This window comes from Macrobrachium nipponense, chromosome 48 (assembly GCF_015104395.2).
Source record: "Macrobrachium nipponense isolate FS-2020 chromosome 48, ASM1510439v2, whole genome shotgun sequence".
Lineage (NCBI taxonomy): Eukaryota > Metazoa > Arthropoda > Malacostraca > Decapoda > Palaemonidae > Macrobrachium > Macrobrachium nipponense.
Window position 1 is genome coordinate 8,027,887 of NC_087223.1, and position 18,922 is coordinate 8,046,808.

The 18,922-nt window shown below is 44.0% G+C and overlaps 1 protein-coding gene across 1 annotated transcript in view; it reads right to left on the reverse strand.

Annotated features, from left to right (window-relative positions):
• Positions 1-13,279: 13,279 nt before the first annotated feature.
• LOC135205027 (ankyrin repeat domain-containing protein 13D-like) overlaps positions 13,280-18,922 on the reverse strand; it is a 32,607-nt gene continuing 26,964 nt past the window's right edge. The window contains exons 14-16 of the mRNA XM_064235286.1: positions 17,690-17,852; positions 16,632-16,712; positions 13,280-16,237 (exon numbers count right to left, since the gene is read on the reverse strand). Coding sequence (XP_064091356.1) covers positions 15,976-16,237; positions 16,632-16,712; positions 17,690-17,852 — 506 coding nt within the window. The 3' untranslated portion in view covers positions 13,280-15,975. The remainder of the gene's footprint in view (positions 16,238-16,631; positions 16,713-17,689; positions 17,853-18,922) is intronic.

The following is an 18,922-nucleotide window of genomic DNA, read 5'->3' on the forward strand; positions in this document are numbered from 1 at the left end:
AAAAACGGGACTTGGAAGAAAATACTCTAGTAAATATCAAGCAAACCCCCAAACTATTGTACTCATATGCGAAAAAGATGAATAAAAAAATAATAGAAATAGCCTCTCTAAGAAATGAAGGAAAATTAACAAATGAAAAGAAGGAAATATGCAATATATTGGCAGAAAGATATATAAGAGAATTTACCCATAGAATTGATAATGAAAATAATGATACAGAAATAAGGGACGAAAATAGTGAATATTTATCAGACATAGTTATTAATGAAGCTGATATTGTGTAGGCTATTAATGAAATTAAAAATGGATCAACGGCCGGACCAGATGGTGTCCCTGCCATTTTGTTAAAGAAAGTAGTTCGTTCTATCGCAAAGCTTTTTGCAATATTATTAAGACAAAGTGTAGGTACAGGCAAGATTTATGATGAGCAGAAATTAGCATATATTACCCCTACTTTCAAAAGTGGATCAAGATTAGAGACAAGTAATTATAGGCCTGTGAGTCTAACATCACATATTATGAAAGTGTATGAAAGGGTAATGAAGAAAAATATTATGAAACATTTAATAAAAAATAATTTGTTTAATATTGGACAATAGGGTTTTATTCCTGGAAAAAGTACATAAACCTAACTGTTAGTCCACCGTGAGAACATATAAAAATATGATAAACGGAAAAGAAACAGATGTGGTTTACTTAGACTTTGCAAAAGCTTTTGACGAGGTAGACCGTAATATATTAGCGAAGAAAATTAGACAACATAATATAGTGGACAAAGCAGGAAGATGGATAAAAAAATTTTTACACAACAGAAAACAGATAGTTATTGCAAACGATGAGAAATAGGATGAAGCTAAGGTAATATCCAGTGTGCCACAAGGTACGGTGTTAGCTGCATTACTGTTTGTTATTATGATTGCAGACATAGACAGTAATGTTAAGGACTCGGTAGTGAGTAGTTTCGCCGATGACACAAGAATAAGTAGAGAAATTACTTGTGATGATGATAGGAACGCGCTACAAAGAGACCTTAACAAAGTATATGATTCGGCAGAGGTAAATAGGATGGTATTTAACTCTGATAAATTTGAATCAATAAATTATGGAGACAGAGAAGGAAAGCTATATGCATATAGGGGACCTAATAATGAGACAATCACAAATAAGGAAACAGTTAAAGACCTTGGTGTGATGTTGAATAGGAACATGTTATGCAATGATCAAATGGCAATTCTATTGGCAAAATGCAAAGCAAAAATGGGTATGTTGCTACAGCACTTCAAAACAAGAAAAGCTGAACACATGATAATGCTTTATAAAACGTATGTACGTAGTTCAATTGAATATTGCAATATGATATGGTACCCACACTACCAAAAGGATATTGCACAAATAGAGAGTGTACAAAGGTCCTTTACAGCTAGAATAGAAGAAATTAAGGACCTTGACTACTGGGAAGACTACAATTTTTTCAATTATATAGTCTAGAAAGGAGAAGAAAACGCTACATGATAATTCAGACATAGAAACAGAAAGAAGGAATTGCCGAAAACATCATGGAGCTAAAAATATCAGAAAGAGCAACCAGAGGTAGATTAATAGTGCCCAAAACTATACCAGGAAAACTAAGGAAAACACACAGGACATTAATCCACTACGCACCAGCATTGATAATGCAGCGTCTATTCAATGCGTTGCCAGCTCATCTGAGGAATATATCAGGAGTGAGCATAGATATGTTTAAGAATAAGCTTGACAAATATCTCAGCTGCATCCCAGACCATCCAAGATTGGAAGATGCAAAATATACCGGAAGATGTACTAGCAACTCTCTGGTAGACATTAGAGGTGCCTCACATTGAGGGACCTGGGGCAACCCGAACAAGACGTAAGGTCTGTAAGGTCTCTTTCTCTCTCTCTCTCCTCTGCTCTCTCTCCTCTCTCCTCTCTTCCCTTTTTCCCCATCTCCTGTAGTTTTTCTCCCTCTGTCTTCTTTCCCTCCTTAAAGCTTTCTCTCTCTCTCTCTCTCTCTCTCTCTCTCTCGCTCTCTCTTTTTCCTTTTCCATCCTCTCTCGCCCTCCCCTCTCTCTGTAGTTTCTCTGTGCTTCTGTCTCTACTAATAAAAAGCCTCCTCCTCTCTTCTTCTCTCCATCTCTCTCTCTCTCTCGTCTCTCTACTCTCGTCGGTCTCTCTCTCTCTCTCTCTCTCTCTCTCTCTGTGTGTAGTTTCTCTGTGCTTCTGTCTCTACTAATAAAAACTCTCTCTCTCTCTCTCTCTCTCTCTCTCTCTTGTGCTTCTGTCTCCACTAATAAAAGCTCTCTCTCTCTCTCTCTCTCTATGTGTGTGTGTGAGCTTCTGTCCCTCCTAATAAAAGCTCTCTCTCTCTCTCTCTCTCTCTCTCTCTCTCTCTCTTCTCTCTCTCGTACAATAAATTAGTTCTATACCTGTTATTCTTCTTAAAGGCCGTCAGAAGGGGCAATCAAATACCAAGAGCCTCCTGATTCTTGTAGGTTCTGAACCACAAACATTAATTTTTAATAACTGAAATTTTTACTAAAAATAAATAATTAAAAAATGATTTATTAATTTATGTTCAAAATAATAAGTTTTGGCCATTGACACCCCACAGATTGTAGTGGATTTTGAACCATAGTCCGTATAAAGGCTTGCAATAGATTTCCTGAAGAATTATCACTCACATAAATCTTATAATCAGGAATAAGTGACATTTTGACATTCATTAAGATCCGGAATTATATATTATAAATAGTCAGAAAGTTTCTCATTTAAGTCTATATTTATAAATATCCATAAAAAATATTAAAGATATTATGTACTAGTACTCTGAAACTTAACAGGAAAACAAATAAAACTGAAACAAATATAACGACAATAAAACAATAATGGCTAAATGACTCATATATATAGTTCAGAATTCACAATTTTAAATATAAACTAATTGCTACAGATTTACCATATAATATAGATATATTATTCATATATATATATATATATGTGTGTGTGTGTGTGTGTGTGTGTGTATGTATGTATTGGGATAACTGAATCACGAAAGTTTGGAACGTGATAAATGCATAAATAAAGGTATAAGCCACAAAGGAAAGATAAACAACGGAGTAGCTACTCCGTTGTGTATCTTTCCTTCGTGGGCTTATACCTCTATATATTATTATATATATATATATATATATATATATATATATATAGGTATATGTATCTATATATATATATATATAGTTATATATATATATATATATATATAGATATATATATATATATATATATATATATATATATATATATATAAGGATATATATATAGTATATATATTATATATATATATTATATATATATATATATAGTTCAGAGTTAACGATTATCAATAGTCACGAAGATAAAAATCCGTATATATTTAAGAACTCGTAATTATAGATATTCGCTAAACTAAAAGACTCCTTTATAATTCAGAATTATAAACTGTCACTACGCTAAAGGACTCATAAATGGCTCAGAATTCATAATTATAACTATTTACTGAATAAAGACTCGCAATATTCGTCATTACTCTTAAATAATCAACACTCCTTTTCCAATAACTTTTAAAGATGAGACTGGCTAGTTTATCAAGATATAAGAGTTACTCATCAAATACCACTTTCGTTCGTTTTCTATTAAGAAAACTGTATTAGAAAACCTAATTTGATGGAACTCTTGTATTTATCTTACTGACGAACGGCCATAGTATCATTAGAATTATATTTTTCTTTCAAATTCCCGAGTCCAGTGGTTAATGCCATTCATAAAATAATGCACGGTTCTAAATCCACGATAACCACGAAGCTTTTGGATGAAAGGTCTCCTGTCCCGGCTAAAAATGGAACTTTGAATTGACTCTCAAAAATTTGGTCAGATGACCTGGCACTGAAAATATTTGGTTATTATCTTCGAATTTTGGTTCTTCTTATCAGTTTAAACCAACCACAGGGAATTCATAGGGTAATGGGGGTCAGATCAAATATATATTCCGTTCAGTGTCAAGTATTGGCAGTGAAAACAGCAAGATGATGAGCCAGAAAACGAGAAGGTAGTTCTTGGAAGTATTAGTAGGAAAGGTTGAACAGAAAATGGAGGAAAATAAGCATGAATTGACGTAAAATAAAGCACTAAAATGTCGGGGGAGATATAAGCCGAAATTGGTCGATGCAAACACCATTTTTCAATGGGTCGGAAATATGTCACAAGGAGGGAAAATGAAAAAGGTCACGGTTTTGGCTGGGACAAAAAGATAAATTTATGGTGACGTAAAGCCACAAGGAAAAATGTTACAATATTTCTGAGGGGTCATTATTTTTATGATATTTACAGTCTTTTGTTTATGCATTTACAGTAATCCCAACACGAGCTTGTACTATTAGCACTCCACAAAGGTAGATACATACGGTAAAAAAAAAAAAAAAAAAAAAAAAGATCCCCAACGGGCTTGTACTAAACATGCCACAAACCTTGGGAGTCACTGTCTAAGAAAAATTACTGAGGCTTTTTTTGTCCTGTATTCTTTTTCAATGCGTATAACACACCATGTGAGGTTAGAACAGATGGCTTAAGAATAACAGCATTTTCTTTGCTCTATTCTCACCAGGATATCGAGCTTCTCCAAAATTATTCATCCCCTTTCCACAACACTCATTTAAAAACTGATTCCTTTATGTCAGGCATATGAGAGTTCTATGAACATAACACAGGACTAGGTTGAAGTTATGCAATGAAAATAGTTATGATAAATGATAACCACAATATATATATTTCATAAATCAGACTATCGTATGGGATCTAGCTAACTGTCTTATTGAAAAGTACACCATCCTTAAGTGGAGCCTCTACTTACCATCAAACAGGTATAACCATCCTATCTTTTAAGTTTGGTGCAATACAAAGGGAAAAAACAACACAAAAAACAAAAATGACAATTTGTCCAAAATTGCATTTTTCCTAACTATACAAACCTGAGGTCCTTTTACAATAGGAAGATACTAGCGGCAGCTGGATAGGTCGTAAGCTTTCGAACAAGGGGTTCGGTAGTTAACTGCTTGTCCGACAGGCGCGCGCGCGCGACTGGGAGGTAAACCAAATCACTTTTGCTTTTGGCCCAAGCAAAACTGCAGAGTGAGGGGTGGCATGAGGTGGGAGGGGCTATTGTTAAAGGACCTCAGGTTTGTATAGTTAGGAAAAATGCAATTTTGGACAAATTGTCATTTGTTCCGACACGGCATACAAACCTTCGGTCCTTTTACAATAGGAAGACTCACTTCTTGGTGGGTGGAATCTGAGTCTTTTGTGAACAGACTGGTGTTCGCCCAACCTTGGAAGCCTCCCTGGTCGTAAGAGCGAGGGAGGGATCCAAGCCTCTGTCCGATTGATCGGGGTGTGCACCGCAGGATCAATGGTCAGACCTCTGGACCGAGTACTAAGAGAGGGGCATGCGCATCTCTTCGTACCAGCAATGCAAGAAACTTGTTCCTGTACAGGAGCAAATATAAAGTCATGGGTTTGACTCTTGTAGGCATCCACTTCCCCCCTTGCAGAAGGAAGTGGTGGATATTCTGCTGCCTATCCCTAGTGAAAGGGATAGGATGGGGCTCTGTCATATAGCTCACCTGCATCTCGTCCTCATCCAGCGTAGTGACGACCATGGCCCTCTGCCCACAGGTAGAGGGGAAGGAAAAGATGGGAAGAGAGAGCCAGTCACTCACTCACTCACACATCCATCCACACAGTCACACCAGGACTCGATGCTGTTCAGCCTGCGAGGGTCTGGGTTAGCTACACAACTTGTTGAGCAGCCACCACGGGTCCCAAGGAAAAGGTATCCAAGGACCTGTGGGGCATATCCCGAAGGTAAGAAAGGACGTAAAGGTCGTCTGGTTAGACCAGACCCCTGCCTTCAGGACCTGCGCCACGGAGAAGTTCTTGCGAAACGCCAACGAGGGGCCAATACTTCTGACTTCGTGAGCTCTCGGACGGGACGTACGGATGTCGTCACTACCATCAGCCTCATACGCCCTCCTGATGACCTCACGCAGCCAGAATGAAAGAGTGTTCTGGATACTTCTTTCTTGGTGACCCGGTGCTAACGAAGAGGCGTCGACACTCAGGCCTGAGGTGACGAGTTCTCTTCAGATAGCGCCGTAGCGCCCTCACAGGACAAAGCAGCATCTCATCCGCATCATTATCGTGAAGTCCAATATGGGGAGGGAATCGTGAATGACTCGAACCTGTCATCAGGGACTGACGGTTTCTGAGTCTTCGCAACGAAGTTCGGGACGAAATCGAGCGTCACGGATCCCCATCCCCGCCCCTGGAGTGTCGTACACATATGAGGAAAACCATGAAGTTCCCCTACTCTCTTCGCCGATGCCAGGGCCAGTCAAGAAGAGGGTCTTGAGGGTCAGATCCCTGTCTGACGACTCTCTGAGTGGCTCGAACGGTGTTTCGAGTCAGACTCCTAAGGACGAGAGTCACGTCCCACGCAGGGGGCCTGAGTTCCCTGGGTGGGCAAGACCTCTCGAAGCTCCTCATCAGCAAGGAGATCTCGAACGAGTTCGAGATGTCCAACCCCCTCAGTTTCAGGACGAGCGCCAAGGCGGCTCTGTATCCTTTCACTGTGGGGACTGATAGGAGCTTCTCTCGGCGAAGAAAAACGAGGAAATCCGCTACCTGCTGAAGAAGTGGCTCTGAGAGGAGATTAGACCCCGTCTACGACACCAACCACAGAAGACGGCCCCACTTCCCCTGGTACACAGCTGCAGAGGACTGACGGACGTTTTCCAGCCATCTCTGTTGCTGCGCCTACGAGAAAAAGCCTCTCGTTCGCAAGAGATGGTGGATAACAGCCAGCCGTGAAGACGTAGGGACTGGACTGCTCGGTGGTACCGCTCGACGTGTGGCTGGGCGAGAAGGTTGTGCCAAGGGGAATCTCTCTCGGTTCTCCTGCGAGAAGAGCCAGCAGGTCCGGATACCAAATGGCCTGTGGCATTTGGGAGCCACCAGGATCATCCTGAGATTCGGTGACCAGCGCTCGACTGATCACCTTGCGAATCAGGCTGAACGGGGGAAAGGCATAGACGAAGAGGTTGTCCCACGGGTGTTGAAGAGCGTCCTCTGCAGCTGCCCATGGGTCCGGTCACGGCCGAGAAGAACACCTGGAGCTTCCTGTTGTGCCGGGTGGCGAACAGATCCACGACTGGTCGCCCCCACAGGTCGAAGAGCCTTTCCGCCACGTCCTGTGTAAGAGACCATTCGGTCCCTATCACCTGATCCCGACGGCTGAGCGTGTCTGCTACTACATTCCTCTTCCCTGGAATGTAGCGTGCCGACAGCTCTATTGAGTGTGCCTGAGCCCACTCGTGCACCTGCCGTGTCAACTGGTACAACGGGAGAGACACCTAGGCCCCCCTGTTTGTTGACGTAAGCCACCACCGTGGTGTTGTCGCACATCAACACCACTGAGTGTCCCATCAAGCGGTCCTGAAACTCTTGGAGAGCGAGGAACGCTGCCTTGAGTTCCAGTACATTGATGTGAAGGTGCTTGTCGTTCTCGTCCCACACTCCTGAAGTCAGCAACTCCTCCAGGTGTGCGCCCCATCCCTCGGTCGATGCGTCTGAGAACAGCTGCATGTCCGGGGGGGGAGTGCGCAGAGGCACTCCTCTTAAGAGGTTCCTGTCGTCGAGCCACCAGGCTAGGTCCTGCCTCACCTCCTGTGTCAGTGACACTGGAAAGCTTGGGGGGATCCGTCGCTGTGACCAAACTCTCCTTTAGTCTCCATTGAAGAGACCGCAGGTGAAGACGCCCGTGAGGGACTAACTTCTCGAGTGACGACAGGTGTCCGATCACGACTTGCCATCGCTGAGCTACCTGTTCTGCCGAGACAGGAACTGGTTGGCTGCCTCTCTGAATCTGCTGATCCGCGAGTCCGCGGGGAAGACTCGCCCTGCTACCGTGTCGATCAGCATACCCAGGTACTTCATCCTCTGCTTGGGCTCGAGATCGGACTTCTCGAAGTTCACAACGATCCCCAGATCGCGACAGACTCGAGCAGTCGATCCCTGTCCTGTAGCAACTGCGAGCGGGAGCTCGCCAGGACCTAACCAATCGTCGAGATATCATCAGACGTATATCCCGTGCGAATGGGCCCAAGCAGACACCAGAGTGAACACTCGCGTGAACACCTGTGGGGCGGTTGAGAGACCGAAGCACAGTGCCCTGAACTGGTACACCGTCCCGTCGAGGATGAAGCGGAGGTACTTTCTGGAGGACTGATGAATGGGTATGGAAATACGCATCCTTCAAGTCCACTGAAAGCATGAAATCGTTCTCCCTGATGGAGTCGAGCACTGAGCGTGCCGTCTCCATCGTGAACCGGGTCTGGCGAACAAACCGGTTCAGGGGAGAGAGATCATCACACCGGGCGCCAGCCTCCCGTAGACTTTTCCACCAGGAAGAGTCGACTGTAAAAGCCCGGTGACTGATCCGTGACGATCTCTACAGCTCTCTTGCTCAGGCATGGTCTTGATCTCCTGTCTGAGTGCTACGTCCCTTCGGTGACCCGGGGACGTACGACTGCTGTGGGGACCGGGTTGGAGGTGAGGGGTGGCCGAGATTCGAAGGGTAATAGATATCCCTCCCGAAGGACAGTCTACAATCCAGGTCTCGGCGCCGTAGCGCTGCCAAGTTGCCCAATGGCTGGCCAGGCACCCCCCCCCCCACTTCCGGCAGCAGGTGAGGGGGAACGCCGTCCCTAGCGTTTCCCCCCTTTCTTCGACTTCTTCCCAGAGCCTCCACGGGATGAGGAGGGCTGGGAGGAGGGCTGGTTACGGCCCCCCTTGCCAGAAGTTGAAGAAGACAGAGTCATTCTCGGGGCTTCGACGCAGCAACCGTCTTAGCAGCCGAGGAAGCGCTAGCCGAGCTCTTAGACTTGGCCGCAGTCCGAGGCTGCCCAGAAGCCTTCGAGACTGCCTGGTGAACCAGACGGTCACTGTCTTCAGTGCGCCGTCTGTCCACCGCAGCGTCCACCATCTCTCCTGGGAAGAGAGACTTGGAACTCCGTAGAGGTCCGTTTCGAAGCCCCAACGCCGCCTCACGCCCGGCGCCCTGGAAACCCGAGTAAGGACACGCGTCCCTTCGTCGGAGAACCAGGTTGGCCCACAGGTTCACCGTCTGGTGGGCAAGGAAGGAGATGGCTCTTCCCCCAGACTGGCAAAGTCTCCTGAAGGCCGAGTCCTCTTCGGGAGAAATTCCCCCGGAGTTGGCTGCGACCTTAGATACTGTGAGGGACCACGATCTAGCCAGGAGACGGCCTGGAAAGCTGCCATGGCGGTAGATCCAGGCCGCCGTGCCTCTTGCTGCGAGAACCACAGGTTCTCGGACAGGAAGCTGTTGCAGAGACACACCCGGAGTCAGCCTAGCTAACTCCGGGTTCACCTGTTTGGGCGGCATCGGGTCTTCAGATGGCACGTAAAACCGCCGCTGTCGTAGCAGAGGAGGTGGAAGCAGCTTGCTCGACCTGCCAGACTTGAGCGAACCGTCTTGTCCGGAGACAAGCGATTCAACCTGGTCCAGCACTGAGTCCGCAAGCTCGGAACGCGGCAAACCCACCGTCGGTCTGGGTTCCCTCTTCGGGCCCCAGAACGACTCGAGCCGGGACGTGGGCTCGGATGGTGGGAGCGGCGATCCTTCCCCCCGAGGTCGTTGTGCTGACGAATCAGCGCAATAACCTCGGCAAAGTTCCTCTGGATCTCGGGTGTGATAGCATCCTGTGGAGTCGGACCGTCCAGTCCCTCGAACAGGAGTACCGCCCGAGACCCTCCTCCCTCAAGGAGAGGAGCAGCGACAGCCCCCTCTGGGTCTCCTCCAACCACCTGTGCGTACGACCTGGCTGGTCCGAGAACCGAGCCTGGTACGTACGACGACGTGGCGGGGGATCCTGAGGGGCGCACCCCTCACGATCACTCCTCAATACCATCGCCCCTCCCGGTTGTAACCCGAGGAGGTGAAGGTATTGGGTATGAGGCAGACCTGACGCTCTCTCCACCTCGCTCACTGGCAGAACCAGCGGGCTTGGAGGACTGCAGGCGATCGCCAACCCGCGGTGGCGATCGAGCTGCAGACCTAGTCGAGCCGTCTCTCTGTGGAGAACGGCTGGACCGAGAACAGCGGCCCCGGTCTCGTGTGTCAGAGGAGCTGGTGCTGGTCGCCGTACCCGATCGCTCTCTGTGAGAGCGACGGTCAGGCGACCGGCGAGCTCCACTGTCACGGTGAGACCGGTGCATATCCTCACGGTGCGTCAGTTCGCTGGTACCAGCCGTGGCTGGTGCCGGCGAACGGGGGGACCTCTTCCCAGCCTCCTCCCAGTCCCGTGGCCGGTCGTGGACCGTCACGTCCGCCCGGGTAGCCAGCCGCTCGCCGTGAGAGCGAGAGCTGGTCTGGTGAGAGTCGCGTGAGCGGCTGTCACCAGTCTTCCGCTCCGTGCCGTGAACCTGACGCTGAGCGGACTCAGAGGTCTGGTTCCTGGCTGCACGGTCGCTGGTAGGCGACCGTACACTCGGTACCTCTCGCGAACGAGCGGCCGAGACGGATCCTGCTGCCGGTGGCCGAACCACTAACAGCAGGTGAGGAAGTGCCGGTGTTAGCCGGCACCCCTCTGGCCCCCGTAGGTCTTCTTACCTTGCGGGGAGAATAAGGGAACGGGTCCTGCTCCAGAAGGCCTTCCTTTTGCCTCCCAAAGGAGCAGTGGGCGACCAGCGGAAGAACCCCCCGTTCCGCACCAGAGCGAGACGGGCCCTTAGAAGCTCCCGAAGGAGACTCTTAGGGGGGGGGGAGGCGACCTTCTTCTTCTTAGTGGCGGGGGAGCCTTAGAAGAAGAAGGGGAAGAGGCGGCAGACGACGACGACGACGAAGAAGACGATGAAGACGACGCGACACCTTCCTCCTCTTCTTCTTCTTCTTCGTCAACCTCCTCCAGGACCGACGTCCAGATCTGTCATCCAGGACGGAGCCAGGGCTGCTGTTGCCGAAGCAACAGGGCCCACCGGACGTACCTGTCCGAACAGACCAGCATCGGGAGCAGCGAGCGCCAGGAACAGGGACAACATCAGCAGGTGTGAGCATCACAGGAACGGCAGTCGAGACGGCAGGAGCAGGAACAGGAACAGCAGCGGTGGTCACGGCAGGTACGGCAGGCTGTGTGGACGGTACAGATGGTCTAACCAGCGGCACAGACATCATCGGCACCGGTGGGAGGTCCAGGGGCGAGCTCTTCGGGCACATGAAGTCCGGTCGTGGCAACACGGCAAACCCAGGTGGCGGCATCACACTCCCCCGAGTTACGGCGACTGGCCCCTGCACCGATGTTGTGGGTGTCACAGAGACCGCGTGCTGGGTGTACACCAGGTGAGAGGTGACGCGTAGCCAGGTGTTGTCAGGGTCGTGGTGGTGGTTGTGACCGTAGCGTGCGTAACCGCCACGGAGCCAGCGAGATGATAGAGCAGCCCCCTGGACACTCGGCACGCCCTGCAGTCCCAACGACGCCCACACCTGTCCGAGGTCATCCTTCACGGCAACCGCACCTGAGGAGGCAAAGTCGGGTGATTAGGAGGATCCTCTACCCGCTCGCGCGAAGACGAGCGGATAGAGGACCCAGAGTACAACTCTACGTCGGGGTATCTAGCGCCGCTCCTCCACCAATGAACACATCGGGAGAGGGAGAAGGACCTAGACACCGCCCCCGAAGGGGAAGGCGCGAGACGTGGAAGTTGAGCGGGCGGCAGGAAAGAAGACGAAGTGTCCGTCACCAAAGGAGTCGCGGGAGAGCTTTCCGACGACTCCTTTGCAGGCCTTCGCTTCTTCCTGCCCTCATACAATGTCCACTGCGCCTTCCGACCAGTTCATACAAACATCACAGGGCTCGGCCCGGGTGCATTCGCGCCCCCGGCACCGAGCACACAAAACATGAGGGTCTATCTCGGGGAAAGATCTGAATTTCCCACATTTGCGCCCTTCGGTACCCGGGCAAAGTCTCCTTGGGGTAGCGAGGCGCGGAGATTCCATCATTAATGAATTCAGCGTAATTAATATGAAAAGAGAGAATACTGTACTTACAATCTTTCATACACAATTACAAACAAACAAGAAAGCAAACGACGAGCAGCGGGCAGAGAGCGAACACACACGTCCATCCACTGTGAGGCCGAAAGCAAAAGTGATTTGTTTACCTCCCAGTCGCGCGCGCGCGCCTGTCGGACAAGCAGTTAACTACCGAACCCCTTGTTCGAAAGCTTACGACCTATCCAGCTGCCGCTAGTATCTTCCTATTGTAAAAGGACCGAAGGTTTGTATGCCGTGTCGGAACAAACTTCACTTCACTCACCATAACTGGAGAATAATCTTGCCCAGGGTGGTTAGGTAAGCATGCAACTGTCATACGAGGAAAACTCCGGTGTATGGTTTGGTAGACTTCATAAAAATGGCAAAACAACAAACATAAATCTTCATGACAACAGCGGAGATCCTTTCCTGCATCCCTCTTCTGTCTACTTCAGCATGACTTGCATATTTTGTTTGTTTGTATGGTCTTTTTCCGTTGCATGGAACCAGTGGTTATTCAGCAACAGGATGATTTGTATTTCATTCTGCATTTTACTTCCCACTTAGCATGACCTACGTGAGACAGTATTTTATACTGTAACACAAGCCTCTTTGGCTTTCACTCACCTGAAATTACAACAAAGAAATGCTGATAAGTATAACGCAGATGAATTCATAAAATAATTAAATTTACAATGTTTATGTAATACTACATTCATGTCCCTTCATCACAGTTGAAGGACTGAAAAAACACACAGATTTCATAACTAAGCTCAGATCCTTTCCAAAATCCAACTTCTATTTCTTACAAGGTCCACAACACACACCTCCACAAAATTATGCTGGAATTAGTCATTAACTTTTATAAAATATCATCTGGACAAATACTATATGAACAAGTAACAGAGCTATTTGACAATGAACCTCATATACTACTGTATACTGTACTTGTAAGATAACAGACTAAAATATAAAATTTTCTGAGCGATGTACAACATATGGGATAATATACAAATATGGGTGTGCATACAAAACACCCCGTTTCCTTTCTGATAGATTGTTGGAACACAGCTGTTTGTGTCTATTCAAATATTTAGGAGGATACAGAATGAGTAGGCCATATTTAATTTCATTATTTAATCCATTTACTCACATAGATACAAATCACTTCTTCCACTTGAAGGAAACTTCTCGAAAAAATACGAAACCGAGGAGCAAACATAACAGATCGACGTTAACAGTTGAACCGTTCACCGCAGCCGCTTGGATGCAGCCAGAGAGGAGAACCATCTCGTACTTCAAATCTTAACGCAGGTGAGATTATCCTTTTCCTGAGTAGAATGATCTCACCCTAGAATAGAACAAGAATATGGAAAGACTGGTGAGGTCATACAGAAGGAATGCTATGGAAGATCGGTCTCTCCTCTGGCGGCAGCCTTGCATCCTCCGTGAAACTGCTCAATTTAAACTCTGTCCCAGAGAAAATGCATCGTCCCCAAGACCCTTAATACTCGAGAGAGGAGCTTGATACAAATATATCTCGAGGACTGGACCTACAGGTGTAGTGACAAAGTCGATTTAGTTCATAAACTATTGTGCTTAATGAAAAGCTTAAATGCAGTGCAAAAATCGCTAGCTAAATAAAGGTTATTTTTGCTAAATAACCCCATATAAAAAGAGGCTATAAAGAGGCACTATTAGCCACCATCATCTATCCAACAAACACTGCATTTCATAAAGAGAGCCTCTCGCTGGGCAAACGAGCGGCAGCATCACGTACAAATAAGCATTATTTATTTATTTTTTTGAGTTTTCACAAACAAATACCTTTTGCTCTCACAAACAAATACTGGTAAATTTGAATTCCCACAAATATATAAACTCTTTGACTCCACAAAACAAAAATGGTTGGGTTTCATACCTGTGACGAGTTCTATAGGGCACAGCATTGTGTGTTCTGAAAGAACAACTCTTTCAAATCTTTTATCCTAACTAAGTGTAAACCTTGATTTGTTTTAGCCCATCTTGAAGTCACATTCAGAAACAATAGGAAGAAACTACTATGCTACCATTTACGCTAAATTTCATTTTTGCTTGAGAGTAATTTCTCCATTTGACAATGCTAGGAGATCCCCTAACGCTGGATGCTAAAGAACTTGTCTCTACAAAATAACGTTACAGTGCATACATACAGCGTTCAACTCCATTTAACGTTATCAAGGCAGCAAAAAATTGATACTCCCTGATATTTTAACATTTTAAATATTCCTTTGATAAATAGAAATCTTTAACATGAGCTCAAATTTGAATGATACCTGACCAACCCTTCACAGTTCCCAGTCTTGTTGTGGTAGTTCTATCTTCAATATCTAAGATATTACCATGCCTATGAAAATGAACAATCAAACTCAAGTTAACTGGTTAAGCTACTTGATATTGATAATACAGAATATCTAAGCAATTCCAGAACATACAGTATCTTAATCTTGCAAAACAATGGTCAACTGTTCTGTTATTTAGCAAGAGGTTCCTTATAAACAAGATTGAAATCATGCAACATGTAATACTAAAACCAGTATTAATTTGGGATGAAACATTATGTAGATAAAAGCCAATTCAGGGAATAAAAAATTTATATCTTAGTGGATCTTGTAACAGACATGTATTGTACCAGTCATTACTTGACTGCATTTTTGTAAAAAATTATCACAAAAGTACGTAACATTACTAAACTGCACGATAACTTGTACATTTTAGATTTGAAAATGCAAACCCAGGAGCAGTTAATGTATAATGAACTAGTGATTTAATAGATGACAACGAATCCTTCACAAAGGGTCACCTAGAATACCATGAACTGCTATGTAAGGGTTATGTTGAAATTGCAGGTTTTTGGAAATCTTTCAGCATCTTGCCACAAGGTTTTTCAATCCAACAGTTATTAATGGAATAAAATAATTTTGCAATGTCTTAGATATATGTGAAATCAATTTAAGAGTAAAACAGGGACTCTAATTTTGTCCCAAATACTGGCTAATTGTTGCAGAAGCCAGACTAGACTGTTGTTTGATATCGTCTCCCGAATATTTTCACAGGTTAGCCTGACAAGACTGAAGACTGAAAAGGGTCAAATCTCTGTCCATAGGATACGTATACTGCACACACTCTAATAAATGACAAATTCATTATCTTTCTTGCCAAAGTGCCAACAAATGTCTCCAGAAAAATAAAAGTCTGCAACATTACCTCAGCTGATGTTTTGTATGAAGGAATAATTTACTTGGTAATTTCGGTAACTGGATGAACCTGATTACATTATTGTTGAAGGATGAATTTGATTCATTGACTTGGTTGAACAAATAATTTATGTTTATCCTGATAGTAATAATGATATATAATATAGAAATATATCTAATATATATGTACTTAATATGTATATTGTGCATGTACTTTTTCATATAAATATAGTATATATATTCATATACTGTGTATATACTCATACCAATGAATACAATTTTTCTAATTCAATGCTATATAAAAAGCAGATTCCAAATCTTATATGTTCAATTTTGATTGACAGAAGAACATTGAATAGAAAGACTCAGCTGATAATTCACAGTGACTCCTGTTCACATCTCATAACCTTGTTCTTTCCATTGACACAAAGATAGTCCAAGTAGTATAAAGTGAGTGTTCGGTCTAAAATATCTTTTCAACAATATTCGTTACAGTACACTAATTGAAAAAATCATCGATACGAAGGGTCTTTGTTTGAGGTTAAGCAAATTTGGAAAAACACGACTAAGAATCAGCCGTCATTATTTCTCCGTTAGTGATAATTCCAAGATGCGCTGCAGAGTCTCTTCCTCCTGCCTGCGACGCGTCTCCTCCTCCTCCTGGTGTCGCTGCGAGAGGGACAGAGCCATGGCCATTTCGGAATCGACGACGCTGCCCCCCGGAGTGACTGCAAGGACTCCTGTGACAGCTGGGTCCTGCTCCGAGCTGTTTGTGATGCCCAGCTCGGCTTTCTTCTCTGGGAGTGTCACTCCCATGCTCATTGCTAACGATTCTTCTATTGCCCTGAAAATCAGGTGAAAAAGACCATTCTTTACCTATCACTATGACCATACACTTTCACTATACATTATGCACTGTTATAGCTATATACTTTACTACACTGTTATACAATATACTTTACTACACTGTTATACAATATACTGTACTAAGATATTTAGACTTGGAAGGACACATATAAAATCAACTATAAACAAGTTAATACTTTCCTCTCTATTTTCCAAAAAGTCTGTGTTTTAATTTACCCAAACTCCAAACTGAGAATAAACTACTTCACAGAAGTAAATAAACTAATGTACTCCACAATGGCGGTATACTACTGTGAGAGACTACATAATGCAAACTATACTTAACAAGAATAATACTTTTGAAATGAACTAGCAAATGATACCTCACTCACCTCTGCAGCTGAGCATCTTCGATCGTCTGGAGAGATAACCGAGATGGTGTGCTTGGCCTGGACGCTGGTTTTGAACTTGGTCTGCAACGGAATAGAATCAAGGTTAGCAGATCCATGTTTCAATGATATTACTATGCTGAATACTACCTGTAATAATACAGTTTTCTATTTACGAAGTAGATCTTTGGAATCTTTGTCTTTTTATGGATACTGAAGGGCAACAAGCTGAGTCTCTCAATGTTTACCTTCCCAAAATCCACTCTCTACTCTGACTCAGGTGAACTTTTGGTTTGTGAAGCTACCAACACAGAATTTTCATTTCTTTAAAGGAGTTACAGATAAAATTAGTCATCTACCATCCATCCTTTCTGCCTCCCTTCCCATCAGGCTCAAGTCTCTTTCTCTATAAATTACTGGGTCTTCCTATTGGACTCTGTTTGCTGCTCCCATAGACATTTCTTTCTCGATCAACTATCTTTCGTTTTTACTTCACGTCCAAACCACCACAGTCTTTGAGATATCACCTCATAGTAAACACACTAGTATTACTTGTCATATTTGTCTTTTGTTATATAAGGGTAACACCCACACCCTAATACAGATAAATTACACTGTACAATCATCAATTACCTCCTTCATGCCAGTTGTATTTATTAGCAATAGGGAGTGTTTAAGCTTGTAAACAACGAACCTTTCATAAGTGAATGTTTCAAATCCTCCTGTCAATTGTACGTCTGATATTTTGGAAAATAATGATATTAATTCTTAACCATTTTATGCTTAAATCTTCATCTAAAATACTCATTCTAAATGCTTTTAATAAGCAAATTTACTTCTAGAAATGACCTGGGGCTGAAGCCCAATAAGCTTAGAGGGCTGTCATGCTAATTCAAAGCACCTTGACACTAACATTTATATAGGTATATTTTTTTGCTTGTTAAAGTCTCTCACCTTATTTATTAGTTATTTTCACCTGCAACCTCATATTATTTTAGTTCCCTCCACTAATACTGTGATTTACAGTTCTATATAGCACGTTTACAAAAAGTTGTTCTTACCCTTGGGGTCTGACAGCCGGTCTGTGGTCCGCCTGCAATGCCTCCCAAATGTCAACCTGATCTTGTTCGGTTCCAGCTTCAACCAAAGACTGCTGGATGGCATACTGGAGAAGAGCATCATCCTCATCCATACTCATCTGCAGGTGTTGTTGATCGGAGTGTCCTAAAAAAGCAGTAAAATTGAGTCCTATTTCAGAGGCAAGAGACCATTAAGCTTTAAGTACACTTGTGACGATCTTTGAATAATTGAACGCCGACACCACCCTAGGTACGAACTAGTTGCGTTCCGGATAGCCATTTGTATGCTGAATTGTTTTTAACCCTTAAACGCCGAAGCGGTATTTTAAAAATCGTCTCCCGTATGCCGGCGGCGTTCGCGAGTGAGCGCCGTAGCGGGAAAAATGTTTTTTTCAAAAAATCACAGCAAGCTTCGTTTTCAAGATTAAGAGATCATTTTTGGCTCCTTTTTTGTCATTACCTGAAGTTTAGTATGCAACAATCAGAAATGAAAAAAAATATCATTATCATATATAAATATTGGGATATATGACAGCGCAAAAAAAAAAATTTCATATATAATTGTATACAAATCGGCGGCTGTGAAGCAAAACGGTTTGAAAGCGTAAACGAAGTTAATTTTTTCCCGTTGTATTGTACACTAAATTGCAATCATTTTGGTATATAACACATTGTAAAACGATCAAGGCAACACAGAGAAAATATTATCACAAAATGATGCATGAATTCGTAACGTGCGTATGTAAAAAAAAGGTGTTTTTAAAAATTCACCATAAATCGAAATATTGTGCTAGAGACTTCCCGTTTGTTGCAAAATGAAGGTAATTGATTGAATATTACTAGAATATAAGTGTTGTAGCTTCAATTGCAGTTTTCGACCATTTCGGTCGAGTTAAAGTTGACCAAAGGACGAATGTTTTCTATTTATCGTTATTTATATGAAAATATTTCAAAACTGATAAAAGCTACAACCACGGGTTGTTTTTGATGTATTCTACATAAAATTGTGCACATTTTCATATATAAAACTTTATGTAACGGCCAATTTAAAATGGTGCAAACATTACGACAAACAGACGAAAAAATTTATGATTTTTTCGGAAGAGTTACCGCGCGGACGTAAGGAAAAAGTTTATTTAATAAATTCACCATAAATCGAAATATTGTGTTAAAGACTTCCAATTTGTTGCAAAATAAAGGTAAATGATTGAATAT